Source organism: Sparus aurata, chromosome 2 (genome assembly GCF_900880675.1).
Source record: "Sparus aurata chromosome 2, fSpaAur1.1, whole genome shotgun sequence".
Taxonomy (NCBI): domain Eukaryota; kingdom Metazoa; phylum Chordata; class Actinopteri; order Spariformes; family Sparidae; genus Sparus; species Sparus aurata.
This window is the reverse complement of record NC_044188.1, coordinates 26251657-26278280: the sequence shown is the minus strand read 5'-3', so window position 1 is coordinate 26278280 and position 26624 is coordinate 26251657. Positions and strand designations below refer to the sequence as shown.

General features: G+C 43.1%; 1 protein-coding gene across 1 annotated transcript in view; it reads right to left on the bottom strand.

Annotated features, from left to right (window-relative positions):
• lsamp (limbic system associated membrane protein) overlaps positions 1-25119 on the bottom strand; it is a 470076-nt gene extending 444957 nt beyond the window's left edge. Inside the window, exon 1 of the mRNA XM_030395195.1 lies at positions 24882-25119. Coding sequence (XP_030251055.1) covers positions 24882-24945 — 64 coding nt within the window. The 5' untranslated portion in view covers positions 24946-25119. The remainder of the gene's footprint in view (positions 1-24881) is intronic.
• Positions 25120-26624: the final 1505 nt, after the last annotated feature.

The following is a 26624-nucleotide window of genomic DNA, read 5'->3' as shown; positions in this document are numbered from 1 at the left end:
TAGTTTAGTTTGATGTTTATGTTTCAATATGCATGTTACTTTTTGCTAGTGTTTGTAAAATGTCTGTTCAGTAGAGGTGTGGAGATTTCTCAGTTCTTAGATGTATCGTGGTGCAATGACTCTGTAATTTTTGTTGGGATTCAACCTAAAACAGAGAATTGAACTGGAATAATCCGAGAATTGATACAGATGTATATCATGTGCAGATCAACGTTGCTTCTCTGGCATGGTTCCCAGTAATCAAATGGAAATCTGTGAAAATTACACACATACTATTTACATTGGATCCCTTTCAACCATGTTTGCTCGAGTTAGCATCGTCAGGTCATAACTTCATTAAAGCCACTGTACGGAGTTTTTAACTGGATATGCAAAAGTCTCTGGTTTCTGCTGATGTGTCTCTGTTACCTACAACAGCAAATGAGCCCATCAGCGTGAAGATACACTATTTCTAAGTAGTCTAATTCTATACCTCTGAAAGGCCTTGGTCGGGTCGGACCACTGACAAAACGATTTACGGCAGTCAGACCGGAACTGACAACATTCAGGATACGGCATAGCTGTTTTGTTGCTACGCTAGCCAGTGCTAACCGAGCTAAAACTTTTGTCATGGCTGATAATGAGATGAAGAAAAGCAAAAGAATTCGAACCGAAGACCAACGAAAGGCCAAGAGGGAATCCGATCGAGCTAGGGCTAAAACATGGATAAACATTGGCGATTCCTTCCAGAGATGGAGAGAGCTGCGGGGCTTGAAGGGAGGGTCGGATCCAGAATTCGCCCGATTCCTCCTAGACAGGTTTGTAAATTTTATTTCATTTATGAAATGTAATGCGGGACGTAGTTTACAGCAATACATGAATTTATGTTGTTACAACAAAGCTGGCTAACGTTACCACTAGATTAGCTCTAGATACTACACTCGTGAAAACGACAACAAACGTCTTAGATCACGCATCCATTTCAGCTGTGTGTATCAGCCCAGCCGACCTGCAACGATGCATCGGTAATATCCTCTGTCATTATAAATGATTCAGTTTCTTACTTAGAACAAAACATCCATCACAATCACTGTGACTTTGCTGTAACGCTAGCTCTGTAGCACCGTGGGTAATATATATAGCTGGGAAATTGCAGCGCAACAGCAGCATTACTTTGTTTCACCGGCGGCATATTATATTAAGTAGAAATACAAATAGACACATTACCTTGTCCATATGCACGCTGCAGATAGCTGCTAAAAAAAAAAAAAAAAAAAAAGTTTTCAAAGCAAGTCCCATCGTCTTTCCGACGTTTCCAAAACAAATCTACACGCGCCGGCCAGACAAACGTCTTCACGACAGTGGGCGCTAGAGCTCATGGGAAATTCAGTCTTCATTCCGGCAAAACACTACCGCTTTCGTCCAGCGGGGCCGCCAAAATCAACACTAAATGAAAAGTCTGTACAGGGGCTTTAATGGAGAAATCTGAAGGTGTGTATAAGCTAAGTTAAAAATGACCTTAATGTACCTTTTTTATTTTAAACTTCTTGAACCCTTAGAAATGGTGGTCCCTGTCAGTTATGATCAACAAATTGGTCCTCATTCCAAATGGAAACCAGTGAAACATGGTATTTTTTCTAAAGCTGAATGAATCAGTGAAAACAAAAGTCAGGAAACTGCAGCAGACATCATCGTTCTTAAACAGTGTTGTGCTCCATCTGCAAGTTTCAGCTGCAGACCAGCTGGGTCTTATCTGCTTTACCTTCTGGTGTCAAAGCCGCAGCGCTCACATCTGATCTCACATACACAAAAACTAGCTTGGAATATAATGTCACTAAACACTGAGTTGTCTTTCTTCTCTGAGGGGTTGAACTTCATGATATAGTATATATTTCAGAAAAAGAAATTCAACCGACCTGGAATACAAGCCTTGAAATGTTGAGTGTGAAAATATTCTATAAAGACTGATAACATGTAGAATTGATGGCTTCTTATTGCAGATCTCATCTTCAGTGAAAATGGGAAAATGTCAGAGGTTGAATGAGGTTTAGTACAAAGAAACAGCTTAGTGCTGCGTGGCTGAGAGCAGAAGGACCTGGCATATGGAAGAGACATGATCTCACCAACTGGAAGATTCTGCAACATTGATATTAATAATGGAGCATTTTAGGGTCTGTGAGGGGCTACAAGAGGCGAGAGGAGCATTCAATACATCCATATTTCATTTTGATAGTACAGGCCTGAAGATACAGCTGCTGCCTAGCCATAATATATTAGAGCTAGCTATCGGAAAGGACTTCACGATATGATACGTGTCACAATTTGATTATATCGCGACACATTGCATATCGCGATATATTGCGATATTCCAAATAGTTCACTGAAAATTAAAAAAACTGAGCTGAATTACAAGTTGCTGTGAACGCTGTGTTTTAATACATCAAATCACGTTATATTGATCATTCGAAAAGTAAAAAGGTGTTACCAACACTGTGTTACCAAACAAACTGACGCCATAACAATTTAAGGGCACTTCAACTGGACAAATTGAAATATTCTTATTGTGTCCATGAACACACCATGAAGATTATATGAAAATACATTGCTTGTATTCATTTCTTGTGTCACTATTTGAACAGTGAACACAGTGAACTGAAATGTAGGCCGATGAAAATAAAGTGCACATGCCAATTACTCCTTAACATCCTACAGTGTTAACCCCACTTGCCTGAAGCTGGTGTTTTCAACCACACTATAAAATCATGAGAAATAAAATGCACCACCGACTCAGAGGCAGAGCAGAACGGGTCAGTAGCGGGGCAGGTTATTTAGCATGGCTAAATGCTCCAGAGGGAACGCATCAGACATTTCTCTGTGTAGCGGGATGTTTCACTTGTGATTACTCAGTTAGGTTTTTGTACACACAGTAATGAACGGCCTCACGTCCTGGTTGTTTACTGTTATTCTTAATCCATCAATGAGGACAAACGATCACAAGTAGGACCAGCATGCCGGAAGCATAACAACAATAGCAGCTTCAACTTTCGGCAAACGGATCAGCGGGGGCACTCAACACGTCACACACACGGACCCCAAGGTCACACCGCTGCACGAGTCTGCGGCTTTCACTGCACCTCCGAACTTCATGTGACTGCTCCCTAGTTTGTCAGCCGAGTTGCTCATGCTGCTTCCTGCTTCTCTGACTGACTCAATCACTCTGCCGGAAATGGCAGCAGGCAATTCAAGGCAACTAGTTGTGACATCTACAGGAGCGGAGGTTGTCAACCATTCACAACCTGTTTAGACGTGAATAATTTATTCCAAAAGATTGATCTTTGGGTAGAGATGCACCGATCTGATACCGAGATCGGATATCGGCTCCGATATTGACTAATTAGCTGGATCGGATATCTGATGAATGAGGACGATCCAGCATACCGATCCAGTCATTTCATTTTTATTAATATTGTAAGAGTGGGGCGCTGGTGTGACGTCAGAGAGAGGCGAGATTGTTGCGGGTGCGAGAAGGAAAAAAAACGGAGTGTGTTGCTCAGCTCCAAAGAGTATTATGTTCGTGAGTTTTTGTCAGCGGAAAAGAGTGACTTTAGAAGCCCTGTACACTTCGGAACGCTACAATATCATACACAGCAATACAGTTACAGCGATCTAGCCACTTCAATTCTATGTTTGCAAGGCCGGTTACGTCATCATGCAGAGCACGCACAGCAGCTAGTGATGAGCAAACACAGAGCAACATGGAGCAAGCGCCGGACCGAGCCAAGTCTGCTATTTGGAAACATTTCAAACTTGATACGCCAACAAGTCCGACTGCAACATGCAATATCTGCAACGCGAAAGTTGCGAGGGGTGGTGATAAAGTTGGTAAATTTAACACCACAAACTTAAATAAGCACCTCCAAAAGCACCATGCCAAAGAGCATGCGGAGCTCCGAGCGAAGCCGGCAGAGAGTACAACGATGCAGCTAACTTTGGTGGATGCACTGCAAAGACGGGAAAAACTGCCAGCCGGCAGCGTGAAAGCAACCAACATAACAGAGAAGGTTATGGAGTTTATTGTTTTGGATTCGCAGCACCTCTCCGTTGTTGATAACGAAGGATTCCGCCGCCTACTTGAACATCTTGAGCCAAGGTACAGTTTACCATCTCGAAAATATTGTTCCGCTCTGCCTGAACTGTACAAGAAAGTGTGCAAACACATATCAGAAGAATTAAAGGATGTGACATCAATGAGCTTCACCACAGATATCTGGAGCTCCGACGTGTGCCCCATGTCACTTTTAAGTTTAACTGTGCACTGGTTAGACGCGAGTTATTCACCTCACAGCGCAATGCTCCAGGCGAAAAACTTCCACGGATCACACACCGGAGACGCGATTTCGGCTGCTATAAAGGAAATGCTTGATCAGTGGCATATTCCGTTGACAAAAGTGCACGTCATTTTGAGGGACAATGCCAGCAACATGAAAAAAGCCACAAACACCATGGGAGTGCGCAGCTTGAGCTGCTTTGCTCATACGCTGCAGCTCGTAGGCAACGAGGGACTGTTGTCACAACGGAGCGTGAGTGATACTATTGCAAACTGCCGACAGATTGTGGGACATTTCAAACATTCCCCACTTGCGTATTCAAGGCTCCATGATATCCAGCTCCAAATGCAAATGGAACCTAAACGCCTGCAACAAGACGTCAGGACGAGATGGAACAGCACATATTACATGATAGAGAGCCTTCTGGAGCAGAGGCGAGCCCTTGGTGCCTATGTTGTTGATCATGACCTGCCCGCGACACTGACAGTCCACCAGTGGACTTTACTGGAAAAAACTATGACTGTTTTAAAGCCATTTGAAGAGCTCACTAGGAAAGTCAGCTCATCCACCGCCTCTGCCGCTGACGTCATTCCAGCCGTCACAGTCCTCAAGCGCATCCTGGCTAAGGAAAATGAGGCCGATTAATGAAGCAGCTTATTGAAGGAATTTGATCAGATTCTGGAGGAGTGTGAGGATCCAGGCGAAGCAAGCACCACAAGCACTGCTGCTCAAGTGCATACTTTTTTTACTGAGAGAACAATTGCTACCTCAGACAACCCTTACTATTACTGGGGAGTCAACAGGGATCGGTTTCCTAACCTTGCTGCCACTGCCAGAAAGTTCCTCTGTGCCCCTTGCACAAGTGTAGAAAGCGAGAGACTGTTCAGCACAGCCTCCAACATTGTGGACGAAAAGAGGAACAGACTGACACCAGAGAGAGCAAAAATGCTTATTTTCATGAGGAAAAACCTGCCATTGCTCCTGAAGTGAGTACTGTATTTTGAGCAGGTCAGGTGTGAGCTCAAAATGCTTACATTTTTTAAGTTAGTTACCTGTTTTGATTTTGATTTTCTGAACGTTTTGGAAGTGTTTAGGCTACTTCTGTTTATTTTGTAATTTTGTTATAATTAAGTTAATTAAGCCACTTCTGTTTGTTGGGTTCAGCTGCTATATTTTATATTAGATTAGATTTTGAATATCTGTTTGCACTAAATGTTTAGATGTTACTTCTGTTTATTTTGTATTTTTGAACAAGTTAATTAAGCCACTTGTTAGCTGCTATATTTTATATTAGATTAGATTTTGAATATCTGTTTGCGATAAATGTTTACATGTTCTATTTATTTTGTTTTTTTGAATTTTGAAGTTAGTTAAACCATTGTTTGTTGGGTTTCAGGCAACTGCTATATTTTATATGACATTTTAAAAACACTTTTTGCAGTGCACTTTACATGGAAGAGTTATTTCTTTTTGCTGCTAATGTACACTTTGTTGTTAATAAATAATATTAAGTACATTTATATCTCTGTTAATTTGTTACCTTTTTTTAACAAGGCTAAATGTTTATGTCAAGCCTGATGCCTTCACTCTGAAAATAGATGCAGTATGTTGCGAAATAAATACTGCAATATGTTGCCATATTGATTTCTTAGCACAGCTCCAGATAATATGTTGAAAGACCACATGTTGTTGTTGCTGCATTTGAATTGTGAAGCTGAGCAACTGTAACTTTCAGGCTAATCCTCAGTTTGTAAAAGATGATTCAAACACAGTTTATATTTAGATTCTAGCAGAACAGATATCGACCAAAAGCAATGTTGGCTGGTCCAACACTTGATGAGGTATCTATTTTCAGAGATGTCGTGGTTTCTAACATCATCATCATCATTCATGCTGTCTGTGTCGTCATCATGAATATTCATGTGTGTGTAGGACTGTTTCAGTGAAAGGCCTCTCTGAAGAGTCTCTATAATGCTTTTAGTAATCAACCAACACAGCAAGTGTCATGTGGGAGTCAATGGCAGAGCACATACTGTAGAGTCTGTATTCTATTCTGTTATTAATGGAAGCACAACGGGTTCATCCTAGATTATTTTCAATTATTATTTTTCAATTATGATGTTTTGTTGAAAATAATTAAAAAAGACCACAAAACATTTTCACCTCCTATAATTAAACACATATCAGTGTTCATTCACTGTCAGTGAAGTTCACACATTTGTTTTCTGCTCTTTTCTTCTCTTTACTGAGACGACTTGTCAGAGCTGCACCGACTGTAAATAGACCAGAACTCACTCAGAGTCCTCTGTGTGTGTCGTCTGCTCTGCTTGGTTAAAGACACTTTGTGATGAACAGCGAAACACATTTCAATCTAAATTTGGCAATAAGCCAGAGAACAGACAAGGAGGTGATTCTGACATCTGTCTTCCACAACTGCTTGTAGTCCGTCTGTCTCGAGGACCTTTACTTTCAGGTGACCGACTCCCTTCAGACTCTAAAAGAGAAATTTGAGAGAGGAGCTGCATCCTGTCAAAGTGGAGCGCACCAAGTCAGGAAAGACCCAATGTGTGTGTCCTGATTGCATGTTACATGACCAACACCCTCACTAAATAAACCTCAAACATGTCTGTAGTCTCGTGCACAGACTCTTCTACAGCTTCATGTTGTAGATTTCTCGCTTATCTTTCTTTGTTCAGATCAGCTTATCAGCCATGTTTGGATAATGGGCCCCCCCGGTCAGCTGGCTCCAGAGGTCCCCCTCCATCAATCAGTCTGTACTTGTGGTGTGGGGAACTCTAGTGAGAGCCCGGCTCTGCGTGCCAGGCCTGTACTGCCCGTGCACTCGTCCTCCTCAACAACCACCTGCCTGTCCAGCTGTCACCGTCCTGTCGTCATCATCATGCAGCCTGCTCCTGCTTCACACTGAACATTTAGTTATTACAATTATCTACTGAACACAAACTCATATTCTGAGGAGGAAAGAGAATTTTAAATTGGAAAAACAAGTCATACCTTTGTGTGTGTGTGTGTGTGTGTGTGCAGTAGAGCTGATGATAACCTGGAGGAGGAGCCTTCTAATATCTCCACCACACTTCATTTGTCCTGTTAATTAACACTTAATCTGCAGACTCAAAGGACTTCAGAGACACATGACACATTCTGATTGGTCCGTTTAAAGGCTCATGTCTTTTATTAAGACAGGGACTTTACTGCTCCTGTGAATACAGCTCTGTACTCCGTCACTGATCACTTCTTACTGTGTTCTGGACGTCTTGTGCTGATGAAGCAGATATTTGGATGGTAGGAAGTCACACAGCAACACCTCAAACATCAGACTCACTGCAGTGATGATGGGACGTGAGGGACAAACCTCTCTTTCCTCTTTCTTTGTTTCTGTCACTTCATTGACTTTTTCATTCTTCTAAGCACCTTTGCTGTAGATGTTTAAACATTCTGCTCATTAAAAACTTTCCTCTTTAAATCACAGATCACCGATGCACCCTGAGTTCTGTCTCTGTTTGACAGAAAGCCTTCAGTGCTGCTAGAAAAAGGCTGATGAGAAACCTTTGAGCCTTTGAAACTTCAAATTGTCTCATTCTCCTGTAATTGCTTCAGAAGAATGGAAAGAAAGTAATCTTCAGTGTGTAATAGCAGCAATTATATTGAAAGGGAACAAATACAACAAATCTTTTCAAATGTTAAAGATGCTGACAGACACACAGAGCAACATTTAGCAACAAAAATCAACCTTAGAGGTGACGAGAGGACCATCAGTTACACAATCAATCTCTGCTTGTCTCTATATTTACTCTGAACGTCTTCACAAAGTCTCTCACAGAAATCGGTACATTACATGATGTTACATCATCTGACACTGATCGTCTTTTATTCCTGGTAAACAGGTCTTTGTCTTTATTTTCTTCTCCCCGTCACTCTGCCTTTTTATCTATTTTCTGCTCCTCCTCCTCAAACAAATTAGCAGGACTGAGCCTCATTTTTCTTTTGCTTCTAACCAAAGTTTACTTATAAAAGACGATCTGACTGCAGCATAATGGTCGTGACAAATGAGACGGAACGTCAGCGAGACTGAAGAAAGTAATGAAGCATCGATGCATCCATCTATCACCGCAGGGAGGAAGAGAGAGACGCAAATAAACAAACAAACACTGAGCACAGTTTCCTCCGTCCAAGTTTCTGAAAAGAGTCCTCAGTCACTTTCTCTGCATTCACACGCACGACATTATACTGAAGCTCCACCTCCTTCACTCTCCACAGACCTTTTAAAGTCAGATTTCAGAGTCAGCTTGGTTTTCTTTGTCTTGAGAGACAGTTTCTGCAGACTGCAGCAGTGTTCTGAGGGGCTTTGTTGGCTTCATCACACAAAGATGTTTGAGAGGGCATCAGTTCTCCACATCAGACAGATACCCATCTGTGTGAGAAAGGGAGACTATCAAATCAGTCTGACACCAAGACCAGTATCACTATCACTGCATCTCAAGTCCAAATATAGTGCGCTATAATTAATACCTATAATACCTGCCGCTCAGTGTCTGTCTGCTGCTACTTTACTTGTCTCTGATTTCAACACACAGTTACGTCCTCAGACTGAAAACTGTCCCGGAGTCACAAACATTCTGTCTGGAACAGTTTTCACCACAGTGGGAAGTAAATGAGACCCAACACCACTGAGAACAACTTACAGTCAGATCCATCAGAATCATTTCCCTCCGACCTCATCCTTTCCTTTCAATGATGCCGTCAGTTTCATGATTCCCGATTTTTGCCTTGTGTTTTTTGTGTTTGGATTTTTCATGCCTTGTCCCTTTAAGTTTTTCCTGTAATTGTCAGCCTCTGTCTCGTCCATGCTCCCGTTCATGTGCCTGCTCCTGTCTGTTCCTTGTTCCCCAAGGTATGTGTTTTGGATTTGCGTTTTGCATTTTGCATTGTTGATTTGAACTTTGGTTTTGATTTGTACTTTGCTATTTGGTTTGTACTTTGCCCAGTTTTTGGTTGCTACTTTGTCTCTTGCCCCCGTTTTGTCTGCTCCTGTTTTTTTGTGTTCAGCTTTACAATAAAGCTCGCCTTTTGTTTCCCCTAGCCTTGCCTCTCGTGTGTAACTGCATTTGGGTCCACCTTCCCCTAATCCTTAGTCTTCCCTTTACCTTGACCTGACAGTCAGGTGTTTTTCGGACAGTGTGAAGCTTACGACAAGAAGGAGTCATGGTGGAGAGAGGGAAACAGTCCAAAGTGTGGCCTCAATGAAAACCAATGCTGCACAAATATTCTCTCATTTCATCCATTTTAGACGACAGACACGGACCTCACCACAGCTAGCTCTCAGGCTACAGCCAGCTCAACAAAAGTCAAAACTAGTCCCAGAATCAATAAAAAGATCAATAAAGAATGAGACCAATAAGCAGAATCAATAAAGGCATTAGTATCAATACACTCTTATCAGCTCCCATCCACAGTGTGAAGCTCCACTGAGCCCTCAGATCTGCTTCCAGAGATTTGTGGGGATGAAGTGGAAATCTCAGGACTTTGAGCCAAATCTCAGATCATGTGCTCGCTGCTGCATTATTATTTTCCCTTGTTTGTCTAAAGTCATGATTATTTTTCATGATACATTATTATCGGCTACCACCATCTGTGACTGTGAAGTCATGCTAAATAATCTACAATTACACTTGTGTTTTCATTTAAATATAAATACAGTGTTTTTTACCATTACATATCGTTCTGCTTTGTGACTCCTCTCTTTGTTCTGACCTGGTACAAGCAGGAAGGTGACGCAGAAGAGCACAGTCAGTCACTTTACATTTGTGTTATTTTCACAGCCTTTTAAATGGGATGGAAGTCAGGGAGGATGTTCAGCACCTTGGACAGCGACTCTGAACACATCATCCCAAAAGACTTCCTGATTCAGTCTGTTCGTTCTCTAAACCACAATGTTCCCCCACCTCACGTTCCTACTTTTCTCTCCCCGATGTCTGTTGTGTTTCATCGTATTCCCTCCTTGTTCTTCAGTCTTTATCAGCAGGTGAACCTCTTGTGTGAAGAATCAGAGCAGTTCAGGCTTTACTGCATCACATGTCAGAGTTGGTTAGAGGAACTAGTGTCAACATAAATGCAGCTAATGTGCTCATTAATCTCTGACTGCTTGGAGGGTCTCAGTCATGAGCAGGACTCAAGTGTCAGACCAGCCAGGTTACATAAGACACATCACTCACTCAGATTCTCTTTAGTACAGACACTTACGTCAATACGAGCTGCTCTCTGTTTGCATTCACAGTGGAAAATACTTTCTAGACTGAATCTGGTTCTTTGGAGTCGAAGAAACAACCTCCATAAATCCAGATGTTTGTTACAAACTGATACAATAATGAAAGGCTTACTTATCAATGTCTAACACTGATCTCAACCCTGCTGACTCCATTTTAATCTTAAATCCGACCCTGCACTGACCTCACTCTGACTGCTGAGGTTAACCACGACTCACACTGTGGACAGTGGTGACACAACAACACATCTCACTCACTCAGATGAGTCCAGTGATTCAGTCCTGGGCTCCACAACTTTGGTGTGGTGACTTTACTGACACTTTCTGTATGAGGGAAAGACTGGTTTTATTTTATAGAAGCAGAAAGGTCATCAGAGCTGGACTGACAGCGGATGACCCACAGAGACAGAGGACAAAGTGATTCACGAGCATGTGTCTTTGTGTAACGAGTCGGTGCCTTCTGTCCACAGTTCTTCAATAAAATACAGAGAAGAACAGAGAACGTGAGACCTGCTGGCCCTCTCAGCTCTTCTCCATACAATCCAAGGATCAACAAAACCGCCAGTGGAGCAGTCGACATACAGAGTACATTTTGACCCTGAAAAAAGAAAAAAAAAAACGCCGGAGCATAAATGTGCTCTTATATTGATCAGCGACCTTTGTGAGAATACTTACAAACTAACAAAAGGCTCCTCTCACAGTGAAAGTGATCTTCTGAATGTCTGGATCTCTGTGTGTTGAGCTCTCTGACAACACAGAGTTTAGCTACCAGCTGCATCAGAAGACAAACTTCAGTCCCAACACTATTTCAATCTCACAACTTTGTAGAAACAAAAGTCATCCACCTTCATATCGATCCACAGATCATGTATTTTATTTTGTCATGTTTCCTGTTCATGTTTCTGCACATATATGATATATTTATTTAAGGTACATTCAGTTCTGGGTGAACACAGACTACACAAGCTTTCAGTTTTATTACATTATGATCCAAACCAAGAAACGCGCTGTAATGATGTGATGCTACAATCAGTAATAACACAACAGTGTTACTGCAGGCAGAGGAGGCTGCTGTTAGTGTCAGATAGAGGCGGTCTCTGATGTACATGCTGCGACTTCAATACACATTCTGCTACTGTGTGTTTTTCTACACAAGCTGTTGATTCACAAACCAACTTCATGATGGTGTTCAAACTTTAATAGCACAAACTCCTTTAAATCTTGACTCAGTTATGTGGATTCATTGACTAAACAGGTAACAGACATGTATCCAACTAGGCAGGGGATGTAGTTCACTCAGCAAGAGAGGGAAGTTTTAATCAGACGACAAATCAGAGACTTTAAATGAGACAGATGAGGTCACACACCAGCGGTGGGTCTTTACTTTGGAAAAAAAAAGTAGTTTCAGTGTAAGTTTAGTGGCTTTATGTAAATGGAGGAGCTGGGCTGAACCTCCAGAGGGTTTTACATCCACCCACTGTGTGTTCACCATCTGCTACCATTGAACACCAGCAGCCGGCCAATCAGGATAAGAAATGCATCAAAAGAGTCAAACACAACATGATGGAGACAATAGTTCATGATGCAGATTATCTTAAACAATATGAGTGGAAGAGTACAACTCTCAATACTACCTGTCAGTGTTTAGGGTCACCGTCTATAACTATTAACGTCCTCAGTGTTTAAAACAATACGAGACTAATCATGTTGTGCTTCCAGTGGTCAGCCATGCTAATGATGCTGATAGCAGGGGGCACATTAAAGATGGAGAGCTGGTTGGAGCTCTGGAGCTGTGAGGCTGTACAGGCTGGATGAAGTGTGTGATATCAATTTATTATGTTAATGTGGCTCACACAGCTGAAGCCCAGGGTGGGGGTGTGAATGTGTAAAGGTGTGTGTGTGCATAAACAAGCTGCATATACGTGTGTATGTGTGTGTGCTCACTGGATGTAATGGATGTCGTGGTTGAGAGTGCAGAAGTGAACAGGTGAGTGTCTGGCTGTGGACTGACTGCTAATGTTATTATTACAGTATATTTCCTCACTGTCACTCAGTCACTGTGTATCAGACGGCTGAATCCCCTCATGGATCAAAGTGGACCGACAGCATGGAGGCTGCAGAGACGGACAGATGACGGTCAGGCTGTGGACAGACAGCTGTCTAAGAAGAGACTCCATCAATCTACTGTGCTGCACCTGAACGTGTCACTGCCCGCCGAGCAGAGCGACTGATGATCCACAGTCACAGTGAACGGCAGAAACATGGCCGTCACTCAGCTGATGGTGAGCAGTTGTTGAGTTCTTGTGTTCTAAACAATATTTAATTAATGCATCGTCTCTGTTGGTCATTAAAGTCTTCAACATCCAGACACAACAATTAGTCATTCGGTAACATGTTCGATTGTTTGTTGTAAATTAATGTCGACCTTGTGCGAAGAAAATAAATGAATCTCAGTCAGAGAAACGTGTCAGAGGAGACTGGAGCATTTATAGCAACACAAGGTGACACAGTTGTTTTTGACTGATGATGCTCTGCTCTCTGAGAATCTCTCTCGATGAATCCAGGCAGCAGATAAGAGATGCTGCTAACTCTCCACCACAGGTGAACAGAACAGAACCGAGCACACACACATCACTGAGATATGACGTGAACAAAATGCACACAGCGAGGGACGAACGTGGCCGAGATCCTCAGACTACACAATGAAGCAGGGATATGTAGAAAACATCCGGAGAGGCATGAACGGACTGTGAGTGTCAACAGAAGGGAGCTGTGCATCTGTACAAGGACTATCAACACACACACACACACACACACACACACACACACACATACACAGACACACGAGGCATGTCTGGCAGGAGGCCATTAAAATCCTCCTGCAGGTGTTGCTGCACCTGAACTGTAGAGCAGATGTCACACAAACCCACACACACACACATGTACATACACACACACACGCACACACACACACACACACACACACACACACAGAAGGCAGTGCTGATGAACATTTAAATAAACGTATATCTTAATCTTCATGTTGTGTTTGTGTTGATGAAATCTGGCGTTCTAATAGTGTAACACAGGACGCAGCCATCAGCTTAATTGACCTCCGATCGACTTTATTTCCTGTTTGAAAAGCCGTATGAAGTCAGGTGAGATCACTGATGTGATCTAGAATGACTGGGAGAGAGCGTTCCTCTGCTCCTCTGCAGAAACACAGTCCCTGTCTGATGTGAGTGATGCTGCCAAAATAAAAGGGATCAAAGAATCATCTATTTTCATCTTCATCAAGGTTTTTCTTCTGGAGAGATTTTTAGTGTTGGAACAAATCAGCAGTTCAAACATCAAATATCTGATTAGAGAACAGCTCACATGGCTGCAGCAGCACCAACGCTCATTAAAGAAGAAAAGTTTCAAGTTCTGATGGAACCAGTTCTTGGACTTGATGAAACCCTGCAGTGGATAAATGTGACAGAGCTGACATGATGTGACTAATAATCATTATATTATAATCTCAGTCATGTCTAATAGTGGACATTTAATCTTATTTCATATCATTAAGTTACAACTGCTTCCTGTTTAAGTTGTCATCACATGACACAAACACAGTGTGAGACGCTGCAGGGCTGCACCAGGGAATGTGTTAAATAAAAGTGTCACTGCTGACACACACAGATATCAAATACACACTTAGGTTACATACAGTATGACATCATCACCATGACTTCAGTCCCTCAGTGATGACATCACAGCTCCACTGTCACAATAACAGACTGATAAGAAAGAGGCTGAAAAGCAGTCAGTTCACCAACAGATGACAGTGATATGATATAAAGTATATTGATGAAGAGGAGGAGATGCTGATTGTGTCACAAACAGAGCAGCATGTCAGCACTGGAGCACATGTAGAAACAGGCTGTTCCCTCACAGCCACTGACAGCATCAACATTTCTGTCCATATGTCCATCAGTCCCTGCAGTCAGAGGAAAGAAGCCACTAAACCAGGCCAGACTCGCTAATTCTCACTGTTCAGATGAGAGTCAGTGCTTTGGAGCGGCAACAGGCAGAGAGATGGAGCGCTGACGACACGTCAAGAAACAACAACTGTCTCATCTCAGACTAAAGACACAGCAGTTCTGCCCCCAACCAGGTTTGTTCCATCAAACACAGAGGAAAGAGCATCAGCATCACTGTACAGCAGCCTCCCAACGCTGTCTGATGAGAGAGCAACCGGTGGAGCCCAAATCGGATTTTAAAGCCTCTTTCTTATTGAGCTGCGTCAGGAGGCTCATGTGATGGTGGAAAACCAAAGAGACAAAGAGAGAAAACACAGAGAGAGAGAGAGATTCTCTAAAGCTCAGACCTCCATCTGTGTGTCTCCGTGGTGTGTGACCAGCTCAGGAGAGTCACCAGCTGTGACCCAACACACGCACACGCGCGCGCGCGCACACACACACACACACACACACACACACACACACACACACACACACACACACACACACACACACACACACACACACACACACACACACACACACACACACAGCAGTCAGAGTGGACAGAGGGTTGATCTGAAGGAGGAAATCTTCCAACAGGACCAGAACAGAGTTGAATTCCAGCTGCTGACTGAACTCACTCCACTTCTCTCTGTGAATCTTTTTCTCTCTCAGTGTAAAACAGTCTTTCCTGCTCATCTGCTGTTAAGGAGGGAGGGAACACAGAAGAGTTGGATAGTTAAGATTCCCATCAGCAGCTCTCACACTGAATCCTTTCTCAGTGACGTGTTGAAGTCTTTCCACAGCTCGCTAACTTTCCTGTCATTAGTTCACACGTACAGTAAACCTCCCGCTCGTCTCCCACTTCTCACCACACTCACATCACTCTCTTTACTTCACCTCGTCCTCCATCACCTCTTACTTTACCGCTCTCCTGATTCTTATTTTCTTTGTTTAAATCTCTCCTGGCGTCATGTTCCCAAAGCTGCACATGACTGACAGTGAAATCATTAATCTGTGGCTGAGCCGTTGTTTCCTCTGAGGGAAGCGCTGACGCCCGTCTCGCTGCAGAGCGTCTTTAAACTCGTCGTCCGCTCAGACTTCATCGATTCGGACGTCGACCCTGTTCGGCTTTTCAAAGTGCAGCCGATGAGCGGGAGAGAGAGACGGAGGATAAAATGATGGAGGAAGTGAACATTAATATAGTGGGGCGGGCTGACCGAGTACAGTCTCTGTGCAGGAAACACCGAGCTGGTGTTTGATGGGACGTTTTGCTTTTTCATTAATAACTGAAGTAGGTAATCAGCTCAGCTACTTGTTTAACACCAAGCACTTATTCCTAATGAGCCTCAGCTCTAATCACACAGGTAGATCACTGTTCACCTCCTCGCTCTCCCTCTAACAAGACAAACCTGACAAAGTGTGAATCATAATTTATTTTCACTGCTCTGTTTGGTTTCTCATTAGTTTTCTCCAGTAAGTTGAACAAATGAGTGTCAAATAAAGCCCCTTTATGATAATTGTTAAAAAGAGACTGCTGCAGATGTTGCATGAATATTTCTCTTTAATAAAAAAGATAAATGAAGAAGTCACTCAGTGCTCCCTCAGTTTAAACTGCAGATGAAACTTATCTTCACAAGGTTCTCATGAGTTTTACTGACATTTGGAAACAGATAATGTATCAACACTTTGTCTGAAGAGACATTTAGAGAAGCTGGTTGTCTGCTGCTCTGTTGTGACTCCTGCACATTCTTCCATGATGTTGTTTCTCTGAGTAAACTGGGAACAGTTTCAGGTTCAGTTTGTGGTATTCAGTCATTTTCATCAGTTTTGTTTTCATTCCAGAGTGGATACAAACGTCCTCGTCTTCCTCCCTCGGCTGCAGCTTTCAACAGATAACGTGCTTTCAGAGTTGTGCTTCAGTGATTCTGACGTCTGTTGGTGATTCAGTCTTGGTGGGTTGTGAATCCCACGACAGTAGAAACATGCAAAACGTGGACGTCCGTTCTTTGACAGCGGAGGACTTCACGGTCGATTCAGGGAAGATAAATCCGTCCTCCATCGGAGCTGAAGAGTGTGTGCTCCTCTTCCTCTGTGTTGGTGCTTTTTAGATCAGCTGTTTGTCACTTTAAGTTTCAGGCTCCTCTGGTGTTGTCTGCCACTTGTTTCCTTCTTTCTTTACAGAAACAAGGTTGTATTCATCGGTGAGGTCTCTGTTTGTGTTGCTTCATGTTGTTTGAACTTCTCACGATGGCATTTTACTCTGTCCTGAGGCGCTGATGGGATGTGAGAGTACATTTACTCTCTGATGGATGTAATTATGTGTCTGCTCTGAAAGCCTCCAGGTCTGTGTGGAGCTGCTGGTTTGGAGCATTTTCCGTGAAACTGGATGTTTTAGTTGATTTGGTTGAAGGAGCGACACGTAGTTGCGCACAGAAGAACTCCTCACACTGTTTTAGCTGTGCTCTTCATCCCGTCTGGTCCAGGCTGCTGTCTGTTGGAGCTCTTTCAGAAGAAGAGACGGCAGCTGAAAGGCTCGTGCTGTTGAAGGTCTGTTAGTTTAAAGGATTTCTCAAGCCACAGGTTGAAGAACATCAGAGCTGTGTTCTTTGTGGCCGTGTGCTCACATGTCCACTGTGATGGAAAACTTGTGTGGATGTGGATGATGCTGTGTCTGCAGCTGGAGGATGCTCACAGTCTCTTTTAGCCTGAGTCAGCATGTTTCCAGACACATAACGTCACCTGACTCGGGTTGAACGATGTCACCACACAGTCGACCCGCTAACACTTGACTAGCTGCTGTAATCTGATAACAGAGGAGCAGTACTGAACAGCTGAGCGTGAATACATGTAGTTTTATACTCAGGTCAGTTGAACAGCTGTATTGTGCTACAGAGGGATGGACTCAGGATTTGACTGCTACCTGTATTGATCCTGGTGCTGCTCATCAGAACTCATCTGGACTCGTCTTGATGCTCCTCTGATGTTGTAAATCAAAGAGGAGCATGAGAAATAAATTAACTTCCAACCCATTCAACCACCAACAACTGGCTCTGATTAAATTGATACTCAACACATTTTTGGTAAAATGGCCTTTAACACCTTCAGAAGTAAAGTGTTTGTTTCCTCTAATGAAACAGAAACTGATTACGGTGAAGCATCCCATAATAACAGAGGGTGTTTACAGACTGCGGTGCAGTTAATGAATCCTGACACTGTACGTGACAGTGAGGCCGACAACAGAAGGAGAGGCGTCCTCCCTTCAGCTGTGATTGTCAGGTGCTTCTAACAAGTTCCTGCTGCCTGTACATTGATTGCTAAAGAGCCCATAAAGAGAAAAACACATTTGATTTATGGATGTCACATCATCAGAGCGTCTTTGTCAGCAAACAGCACAGTGCTGAAAGTGTTTCTTTCTGTAACACTGAGCAAATGAATGACTGGATGTTTGTTTCTGTATTTAAGAGTCAATACAATCAGAGGTGAGTGTATTATAGGATTACAGGATTTAAGCTTTGTGCTTGGCTTTAGTGTTCCCCCATTCAATACATCCACACATGTGGTTTCTATGAATCCTTCATTCAAACAGGTAATCCTGTTGGAGAAAACTCCTCTGATACTGCGTCATGCTGCTGGAGTCACATTTCAGTGAATCTGTCTTGTTTTGTCTGATCAGTGGATTCAGATGTTCACAGGAGAGACAGAGGACTGAAGACAACACTATATCTGCAGTCTGTTGATCTGTTATTGAAAATGTGGCACTATAATAACTGGAGGTCTGTTCATTGAATGAAGTCCAGTAGCTGATGAAGGAGGAATCAACATAGATCAGTGACATGATTCAGTTCAGTCAGACAGCCTGCACTCACTGCACTGATCAAACCAGTCTGACGTATTTCCTGCTTTTTGCCTCTTAAAGCTGCCAGCTGGACAGACAGCTCAGTGTGGATCTCCAGGACCAGAGTCAGTCCAGAGTTAGTGGACAACTGGAACACACACACACACACACACACACACACACACACACACACACACACACACACACACACACACACACACACACACACACACACACACACGTATTAGTCGACTATGAATCAATATATCAACAGAAGTACCAGAGACAGCTGATAGAGAACTTTGTGGATGGAGGGGAGGAAGGAAAACATGGTCGAGTCACAATGTCTGTCAGTGGAGAGAGAGAGAGAACAGAATCACAGCATGTTCATACATTTTCATGTTTAATCTTGTGTCTCTTCAGATGTGTAGTCTGTATCCACTGTAGTGTGGACATGGTCTGATGAGAGGAACGTTGTGTTCACTCGTTCAGTGTGTTTACAGTCGGATCTCAACGGGATCTCTGACTGAAGGCAGAGGACAAAGAGAGCTTTGTTACAATCTGTGTGTGGGAGTCAAAGTGTGTGTGGAGGCCTGTGTTTGATCCTTTTACTATCACTTTACACTTTGCTATTGAATGTCACACACACATTTGTGTGGAGTGACTTTCCTTTATAGCTCTTAATTTAAAGGAACACACACATTATTTGTGTCTTTAAAAACCACTGAAAGTGTCGTGTTGTGTCGTGTTGTGTTGTGTCGTGTCGTGTTGTGTTGAGTTGTGTTGATGGCAGCCAGCAGCTGAGGTGGAGACACTGATGACAAACACAGACACGTCTCTAATGATCAGCTGATTGAACCTGTTGTATTTGTGCTTCATGGAGCACCCCACCCCTCATATCATCATGCTGTCCCACAATGCAGCTTGTCAGTAGAGCTAAAGATGGTTCTGTGCTCAGCCTGCTTTGATTGTGTGTCTTGTCAGTTCCAGTCTGAACCTGTTTAACCTCTCCTGACCTGTTATTCTCTGCTCCCTGCACCACATAAAGTCAACACATGATGTGTACCAGGGTCAGTACATCATGTTAAGTTTGAGCAGTTTTTACTTGCTGTCAGTTCACTAACTCTCCATGACTAATTCGCTCTAAGCTGTGTGTGGGTTTGGTGAGCAGCTGATCTTCATCACGGCCTCTGAACACAACATCAGCTTTATTCAGTGATTCGTTTGGTTTGAAGCCGACTGTGAAGCTCTGACTTTAAACATCTTTACATCAGATCGACACAGCTGTGTTGAACAGCAACATGTGATGCTGTCTCCACCCGCAGAGAGAGGGGGGGACGATGTGTTTGAGAGTCTGCAGGGCTTCTTGTCTTCTGGACTGGTTGGTTGGAAGGTTTAACATCCCACATGTTGTTGTAGCAGAGGTATGAAATAACGGGATTGAGGAGGGATGGACAGAGTTTGACAGCAGGCAGACCTTCTGTAGTATCTTCTCTAGTTTCCGTCTAAAAAGCAGCAGCTGAAGTGCAGCAGAAGAGCCTGAAGGCATCAACAAGCCTGTGTAGCCACACAGCCTCAGGGAGGATTTCCTGACCTCTTCTTCATCCACCTGTGCAGCTGTGTAGTGTCACACTTTCAGACCGTGTTCCCTTCTTCCTTTAAAATCCACACATTTTCCAACCATTTAATCAGAGTTTGTATCAGCTCTTTTGAATAATTACTGCCTTCGGTTCATGGTTTGTAATTTGGATGTGTTGATCATGATTATCAGTGTGCATTAGCATGACGCCTGCACACGGTATAGCTGCTTAGCTGCTATTGACAGTATTTATAAATGAATCTGAGTCTTTAATAATAATTACCGCGGCTGGAGATGATTGCATTTATCTCATTTTGTTCATTTCCAGTCAGGTTGTAAATCAGCTTCATGTCGGCCCATCTTGATCCTCTCTCTACCTGTAGAGGAGCTTTTGTAGAGGTGAAAAGTTGAAACTGATTCCTGACAGGTGGAAGTTCCAGTCAGCACAGGAGGCAGCTGATCGCTGTGTGGAGTCGCTGTTAGTCATGTTTGTAGTCTTTTATATCCTCCACAGGAAGATGTAGCCACAGCTCTGATGTGTTTATGGATTATTCCTCGCTTTCTGGATTTAGTGGGATGTTTTTTTACTCAGAAGCAACACCTGATGAGTCACATCAGCACCTGTAGTGAGGGGACAGCGTCACTATCAGTTAAAGACAGTGTCACTGATTCAGTTCTTTATCAGGAGCTAGTTCAGCTTTAGTTTAAGTGTGTGATCTGACATGATGAGATGAAGACAGATGATGAATTTTGGTCAAACTGCATCTTATTTTCCATCATTCCTCTTCCTCCCGTCCTCTCTGCACATCTCCTGCCACATAAAGGACTTGATAAGGAGACACTGAACGAGTCGACAGTGAGAAGTTGTTATCAAGAGAAATGCAGCCATGAATCCAGCGGGGGAGAGGAACACTTGGCTGTTTTTTTGCCTTAATGGTCTCATCTGTTGAGAAACATCTGAGTCTCCTCTTCATCTCTTGTGGTGTTCACATCACTTTTCACAAAGACTCCTCTGAGAGGACACACATCTCTCAGTGTCTGTGCAGCACTAAAGATTGCTGTGTTGTTCAGTTTGAGTCAATTCACACTGAGTCAAAAATACACAGCAGCGTGTGTTAAATGACGTTTCATCCAGATGAACAGATTGTAAAACTGTTAGCTCTGTCTGTTCTTCCTGGAGGAGCCTTGAAGTCACAGTTCAGCTGGATGTAAAGTGCCGACATTGAAAGTTGTGCAGCTGACAAACAGATAACATGAGGTGGATCATCGTGGGAAACATCTGAACACATGAAACCCCAGAGTGAAACATTCACAGTCTGCTCTCCTCTTTTTCTGTCTTTCAGGTAAGAGTCATCTGACCCTGCAGTGTGTGTGTGTGTGTGTGTGTGTGTGTGTGTGTGTGTGTGTGTGTGTGTGTGTGCGTGCGTGTGTTGATGTGATGAGCTGCTGTGTGTGTGTGTGTGTGTGTGTGTGTGTGTGTGTGTGTGTGTGTGTGTGTGTGTGTGTGTGTGTGTGTGTGTGTGTGTGTGTTGATGTGATGAGCTGCTCTGCTGCTGTCAAACGTATCAGCTGCTAAACAACATTAGCTTGAAGAGCTTCAGTTTGTTGTTACAAAAATAACTCTGTGGAACAAACGGTGAGTAAACGTGAGAACCTCAGCAGTAACAGAACCTGACTCAGAGACAGTAACAGCTGGCTGTAACATGCTACCAGCTGCATCTCTGTCAAAACGGGCCGACTGGGCTCGTGATCGAAAACAAACACGTTGATAGCTTATAACCGCTAACACAGCCGAACATCAAACCAGTGCAGCAACACAATGCATAGAACTCAGCACGTCGGCTAATATGACGTTACAGACGTTTATTTAGCAAAGCTGTCGCCGACGACTTCTCTGCCACTCAGTGCTTCTAACTATGTGACTTCAGACTACAGTGACATCACATGCATCAACTCTACTGAGCTATTCAACTTATAAATATAACATCACAGAAAATATTGCAATGCTAGTTTTTCAACAGTATCACTCAGCCATATGTTTTATCTTTTATGTTAAGTGCCAAAGTGTCGACAGTGAAGAAGGCCTGTTGGTCAGAACTATCTAATCACACAACACTGTAAATGCAGACAGACATAGACATTTTTCAGAAAAGGTTCTTCAAATGTTTTAACGAGGTCTGACATACCTTCAGCGTGTTTGTTGAGCTTTAAGTGTGTGAATGTAAACTCTAACACAGAGCCTCTCTGACAGGCTCTCTCTGCTCTGTCTGCAGTCACTAGTGGACACTGTCAGGAGGCTCGTTAACACGTCATTAGTTTCACCTGTTCATGTGGCTGTTGGATCAGTTAGGAGTCGACATTCTCCCTCAATAATCATCTTCTTACTCTTCTTATTATTCTCTGTACACATCTGTTCTGTTCTGACATCTTTGGTTCACTCATTTTGTTTTTTCAGTACTTCATGACCACATCGTTACACTTTACACTGTTTATCGTCTTTCTGTAACTGTTTCTCTCCAAAACCTATGAATTGCGTGAGATTGTAATTCCTCCATGGTAACAAAAGTTCCCCACAGTTCAGTGTGCCTGCGTCTGTAGAGTGAATCAGAGATGTTGTTTAGTGTGTTTCCTGAGAGGAGATGGAGGAGGACGTTCTGGAGAACAATAGAACAGAAGATGATCAGATTCTCTAAAAGTTCACAGTTCATCTTTGAGATAAAAGTGGCTGACATCATTTTGACTTCAAGCAAGTTCCAACAATGACGTGTTTTCATGGCAAAAGAGGTCGATATCAACTGAAACACCTCGAACGTCTCCTGTAACGAGTCCACTGTCCGTCTGGAAGCTGCACAGTACGACCACAGCTCTGTCCCTGAACACCTCATAGAGTCGCAGGCTGGAATTTCCCGGTGGAAACTTCAAAACTCAAAGAGTTCCAGGAGCGAGACGACAAAAGTGAATCAGAGAAATGATTTTGTTAATGACTGTGATAAAATGATTTCTCTTTGTCAAGTGGACACACACCTGCAGCCTCAGCAGTGCAGCCTCAGTGCATTATAAATGAGCCAGAGGACACATGAGGTTACACACCCCATGATGTGTTTTATCTTACAGCACTTTAATACTTGGAAACATATGGAGCCAGAACGGTGACTTTAAAATTTGGCATCCAAAAAAAAAATTGGCATTGAAAACAAAACCAGTACTGAAAAAAGAAACATTGTCATTGAAACATTTGTATTGAAAACAGTTGTATTGGCATTGAAACAAGTATTGGCACTGAAAAAAGAAAGTAATTCAAATAATTCAAATCCAAAAATCTTATCATTTTATTTTATTGGAATTTTTTTGTATTTTTCAATGACAATCTTCAGATTTTTTTCTTCATGTCACTTTTTTTCAGTGACAGATTTTTTTACAATGTCAGTTTTTTTTCAGTGTCACTGATTTTCAGTTTCAACTTTCTGTCACTGTTTTGGCGTCGAGAGGGAGGGGCCTGAGGGGAGGGGCAAGTAGAGCGTGGTTTGCATATCATTTGAGAAGGTAATGACAGCAGCCTGCGGGAAGGCGGGGCTGGACGGTCCAGCCATAATTCACCATTTTAGGGCCCGTGTGCCAGCCGTCTCTGGGCAACTCAGAGTCCAACTACCTCGCAGACAAATTTTAAAGTCACCGTTCTGGCTCCATAGAAACATATCTAAACATTTCATTCACGACCCTTTTACAAATACTGTAGTCTACAACCTACCACCCTCCCATGGGTGCTGCCATTGTTGTGTGACGTCAGACAACTGCTCCCTCGTGAAGTCAGGGGAGATAAATGTACCCAGAGTTCACCAGGAGGAATTCCTCCTTCGAGTGGCGCTCCACTGCACTTTTCCCAGGAGGAGGACGCACATTTCCGAGTCGCGACTCGTCCTGAACGCAGCATTACAGTGTGGAGAGCATCATCACTTACTGCTGACATTTAATTACAAAAGCAGACGAGAGAGAAGACGTGAAAACTACATCTTTCTTCTCCTCCATCATCCACCCCTCCTGCTGCCACCATCTCTCCTGCTCACTACAGCTGCTCTCACTGCTGTTTCACACCACACACTGTCTCTGCTTTCTGCCTTCATCCACGTGTATCACACACACACACACACACACACACACACACACACTCTCTCTACACTAGTAAGACTCCTTGCCAGCAGAAAAGCAGCGCCAGAGAGAATCCAATAAAACAGACTGATCCATGATGTGTGCATCGTAGATGGATCAGAGTCAGAGATGTGTGTGAAGATATGAAGGGATTTCAAGCTTAGAGCCAAAATGGAGACATCACTTCACTTATTAGACAGTTTACACAAACTAACTGGCTGTTGTCCTGTCACATGTGGCACTGAGCTGCACACACACACACAAACACACACACACACACTGGGTGAGAGAGGCCAGCATGCTGAAACAAGTGTCAGAGTGGAGCTGAGAGATGAACAGCCTCCACATGTTGGTCACTGCTCTCCTCCTCAGCTGAGAGGAGACTCTACTGAAGCTGGGAGCTGGACCATCAGCCTCTGCGGCTCTTCTCTTCTCTCCTCTGTGTCTCACACTGCTACTGTACATGCACACTGATCTCACTAAGTTGACTGAGAGCAAACACAGCTCCACGCTAACAGTCGGCAGCTTCTCCATGAGGAGCTCTCTCTGTCCCGTCAGCTGTTTTCAGGAAGGGAAGTCACTTCACATACCTTCACAACTCGAGTCAGCAGCGGACGGACAGAAGCACAATAAAGCTCCACGGTAGCTGTCATTTCCCTCTCAGCTCCGGGCTTTCCTAGTGGAAAACGTCAGCACATGAAATGAAAAGAATGAAACGATCCCTTGCCTTGAAATCCAAAGAGGAGAGCGACGCCGGGGATCCACACGGTGTGTATCCAGAAGGAAAGCATGGTGTCCTTTAATCAGCTGCAAAAGCTCCGCGCTCTTCCCGACCGAGCTCCGTCTCCAGCGGCTAATTTCCAGAAGAGAAAGCTGCAAATGAAGCCGAGCGGAGGAAGAAATCCCGGTGTGAACGGTGCTGATGAACACAAGAGCTGGAGACTCTGTCACTGCTCCATCTGCTGCTTTACACGGACAGTAGCGACCCCTACCGACACTCTCATCCACAGAGGGAGACACATAGAGAGAGAGAGAGAGAGAGAGAGAGTGTGTGTGTGTGTGTGTGTGTGTGTGTCAGTGTGTCATGGTCCATGGTCCAGAGCAGACGCACTGTTGGAAAGTCACACTTGATTCAAAGTAAACACGTTATGTTAAAGTGTAACTGTGGTCACAGTGAGAGTCGATCATACCAACAGTACTTCAGTAAGAGTCTGATATTAAATGTACTTAATTACTCAAAGTAATTTTCTGCCATTAAATGTGCTTCATTATCAAAAGTAAAAGTAAACGATACACACAGTATATCTACATGTGTGTCTGTACTGTATACGAGGGGTCAGCCTATTTATTTTAATCATCAGAATCATCGTTTGTTTAATCTGAGTGGTTATAAAATAAATTAGTTTAAAAATGTCCTCCTTTGGCTCTGATGTAGTGTAATCTGTAAAGTAACTATTAACTAAAATTATCAGATAAATGTAATGGAGGAAAAAATACAATATCTGCCTACAGAATGTAGTGAAGTGGGAGTAAAGTCACAGAACATGTCAATACTCAGGTAAAGTATGAGTACCTTATATTGTAACTTACTGTACTGTACTATACTGTACAATACATACTGTATTGTAGTAAATGTACTTAGTTACGTTCCATCACTGGTTAAATACAGGAAATAACATGAAATTGTCACAATATCTTTAAAATGATAAGATGAAGTGAGGACAAACGGTGAAGAATTCAGCTCATCTGGAATATTTGCACATTTAGAAAAGTTGCGTTTGTGTGTGAATAATATCAGCGGCCACAGTTTTTACTCCTGACATGTAACTAAACATGAAAAAGGTCCTTCTACTGTTTCTATAAGAGCTGCTTAGTCCCGTATGTATCAGTATCTGTGAGAGCTCAAAGTGAGGAGAGTCTAGTTGGTCTCTGGAGAGATCCAGTGATCTGTGTGCGTACACGTGTGCTGTTTTAACCCAAAGAAGTCCTGACAGCAGATTTATTACAGCTCTTTGCTTCAGTTTTTATATTTACCTCCAGCTGCAGTGAGAGCGTCGACACAAGAACAAACTTGTTTTATAATAATAAACTTCTGCTGAGAGCTGATGGTGAGATCTGATCTCTAAACGTGGCCACATTAAAGCTCCAGTAAGAATCCCATTCAGAAACGTCCTCACATGTTCATATTAAAGCAGCCGTCTCTACTGTGGACATACATGACGTCTCCAAACGTCACCAGATCACACTGAAGTCATCTGGATGCAAAGAAAACAGCAGTGCTGCTCATAAAGAGGAGACACATTCAATGGAGTCAGCTGTTCAGTGTTATCTGTACACCACAATATGGTGGGGCTGAATTATAGGCTCAGATGACTGCTGTGACATAAAGAAGATAATGGTTCATGAATCAGCGTCAGTCATTTTCAACACAGCAGCAGCTCTGGTCAGTAAACAGCAGTTAGCAGCAGCA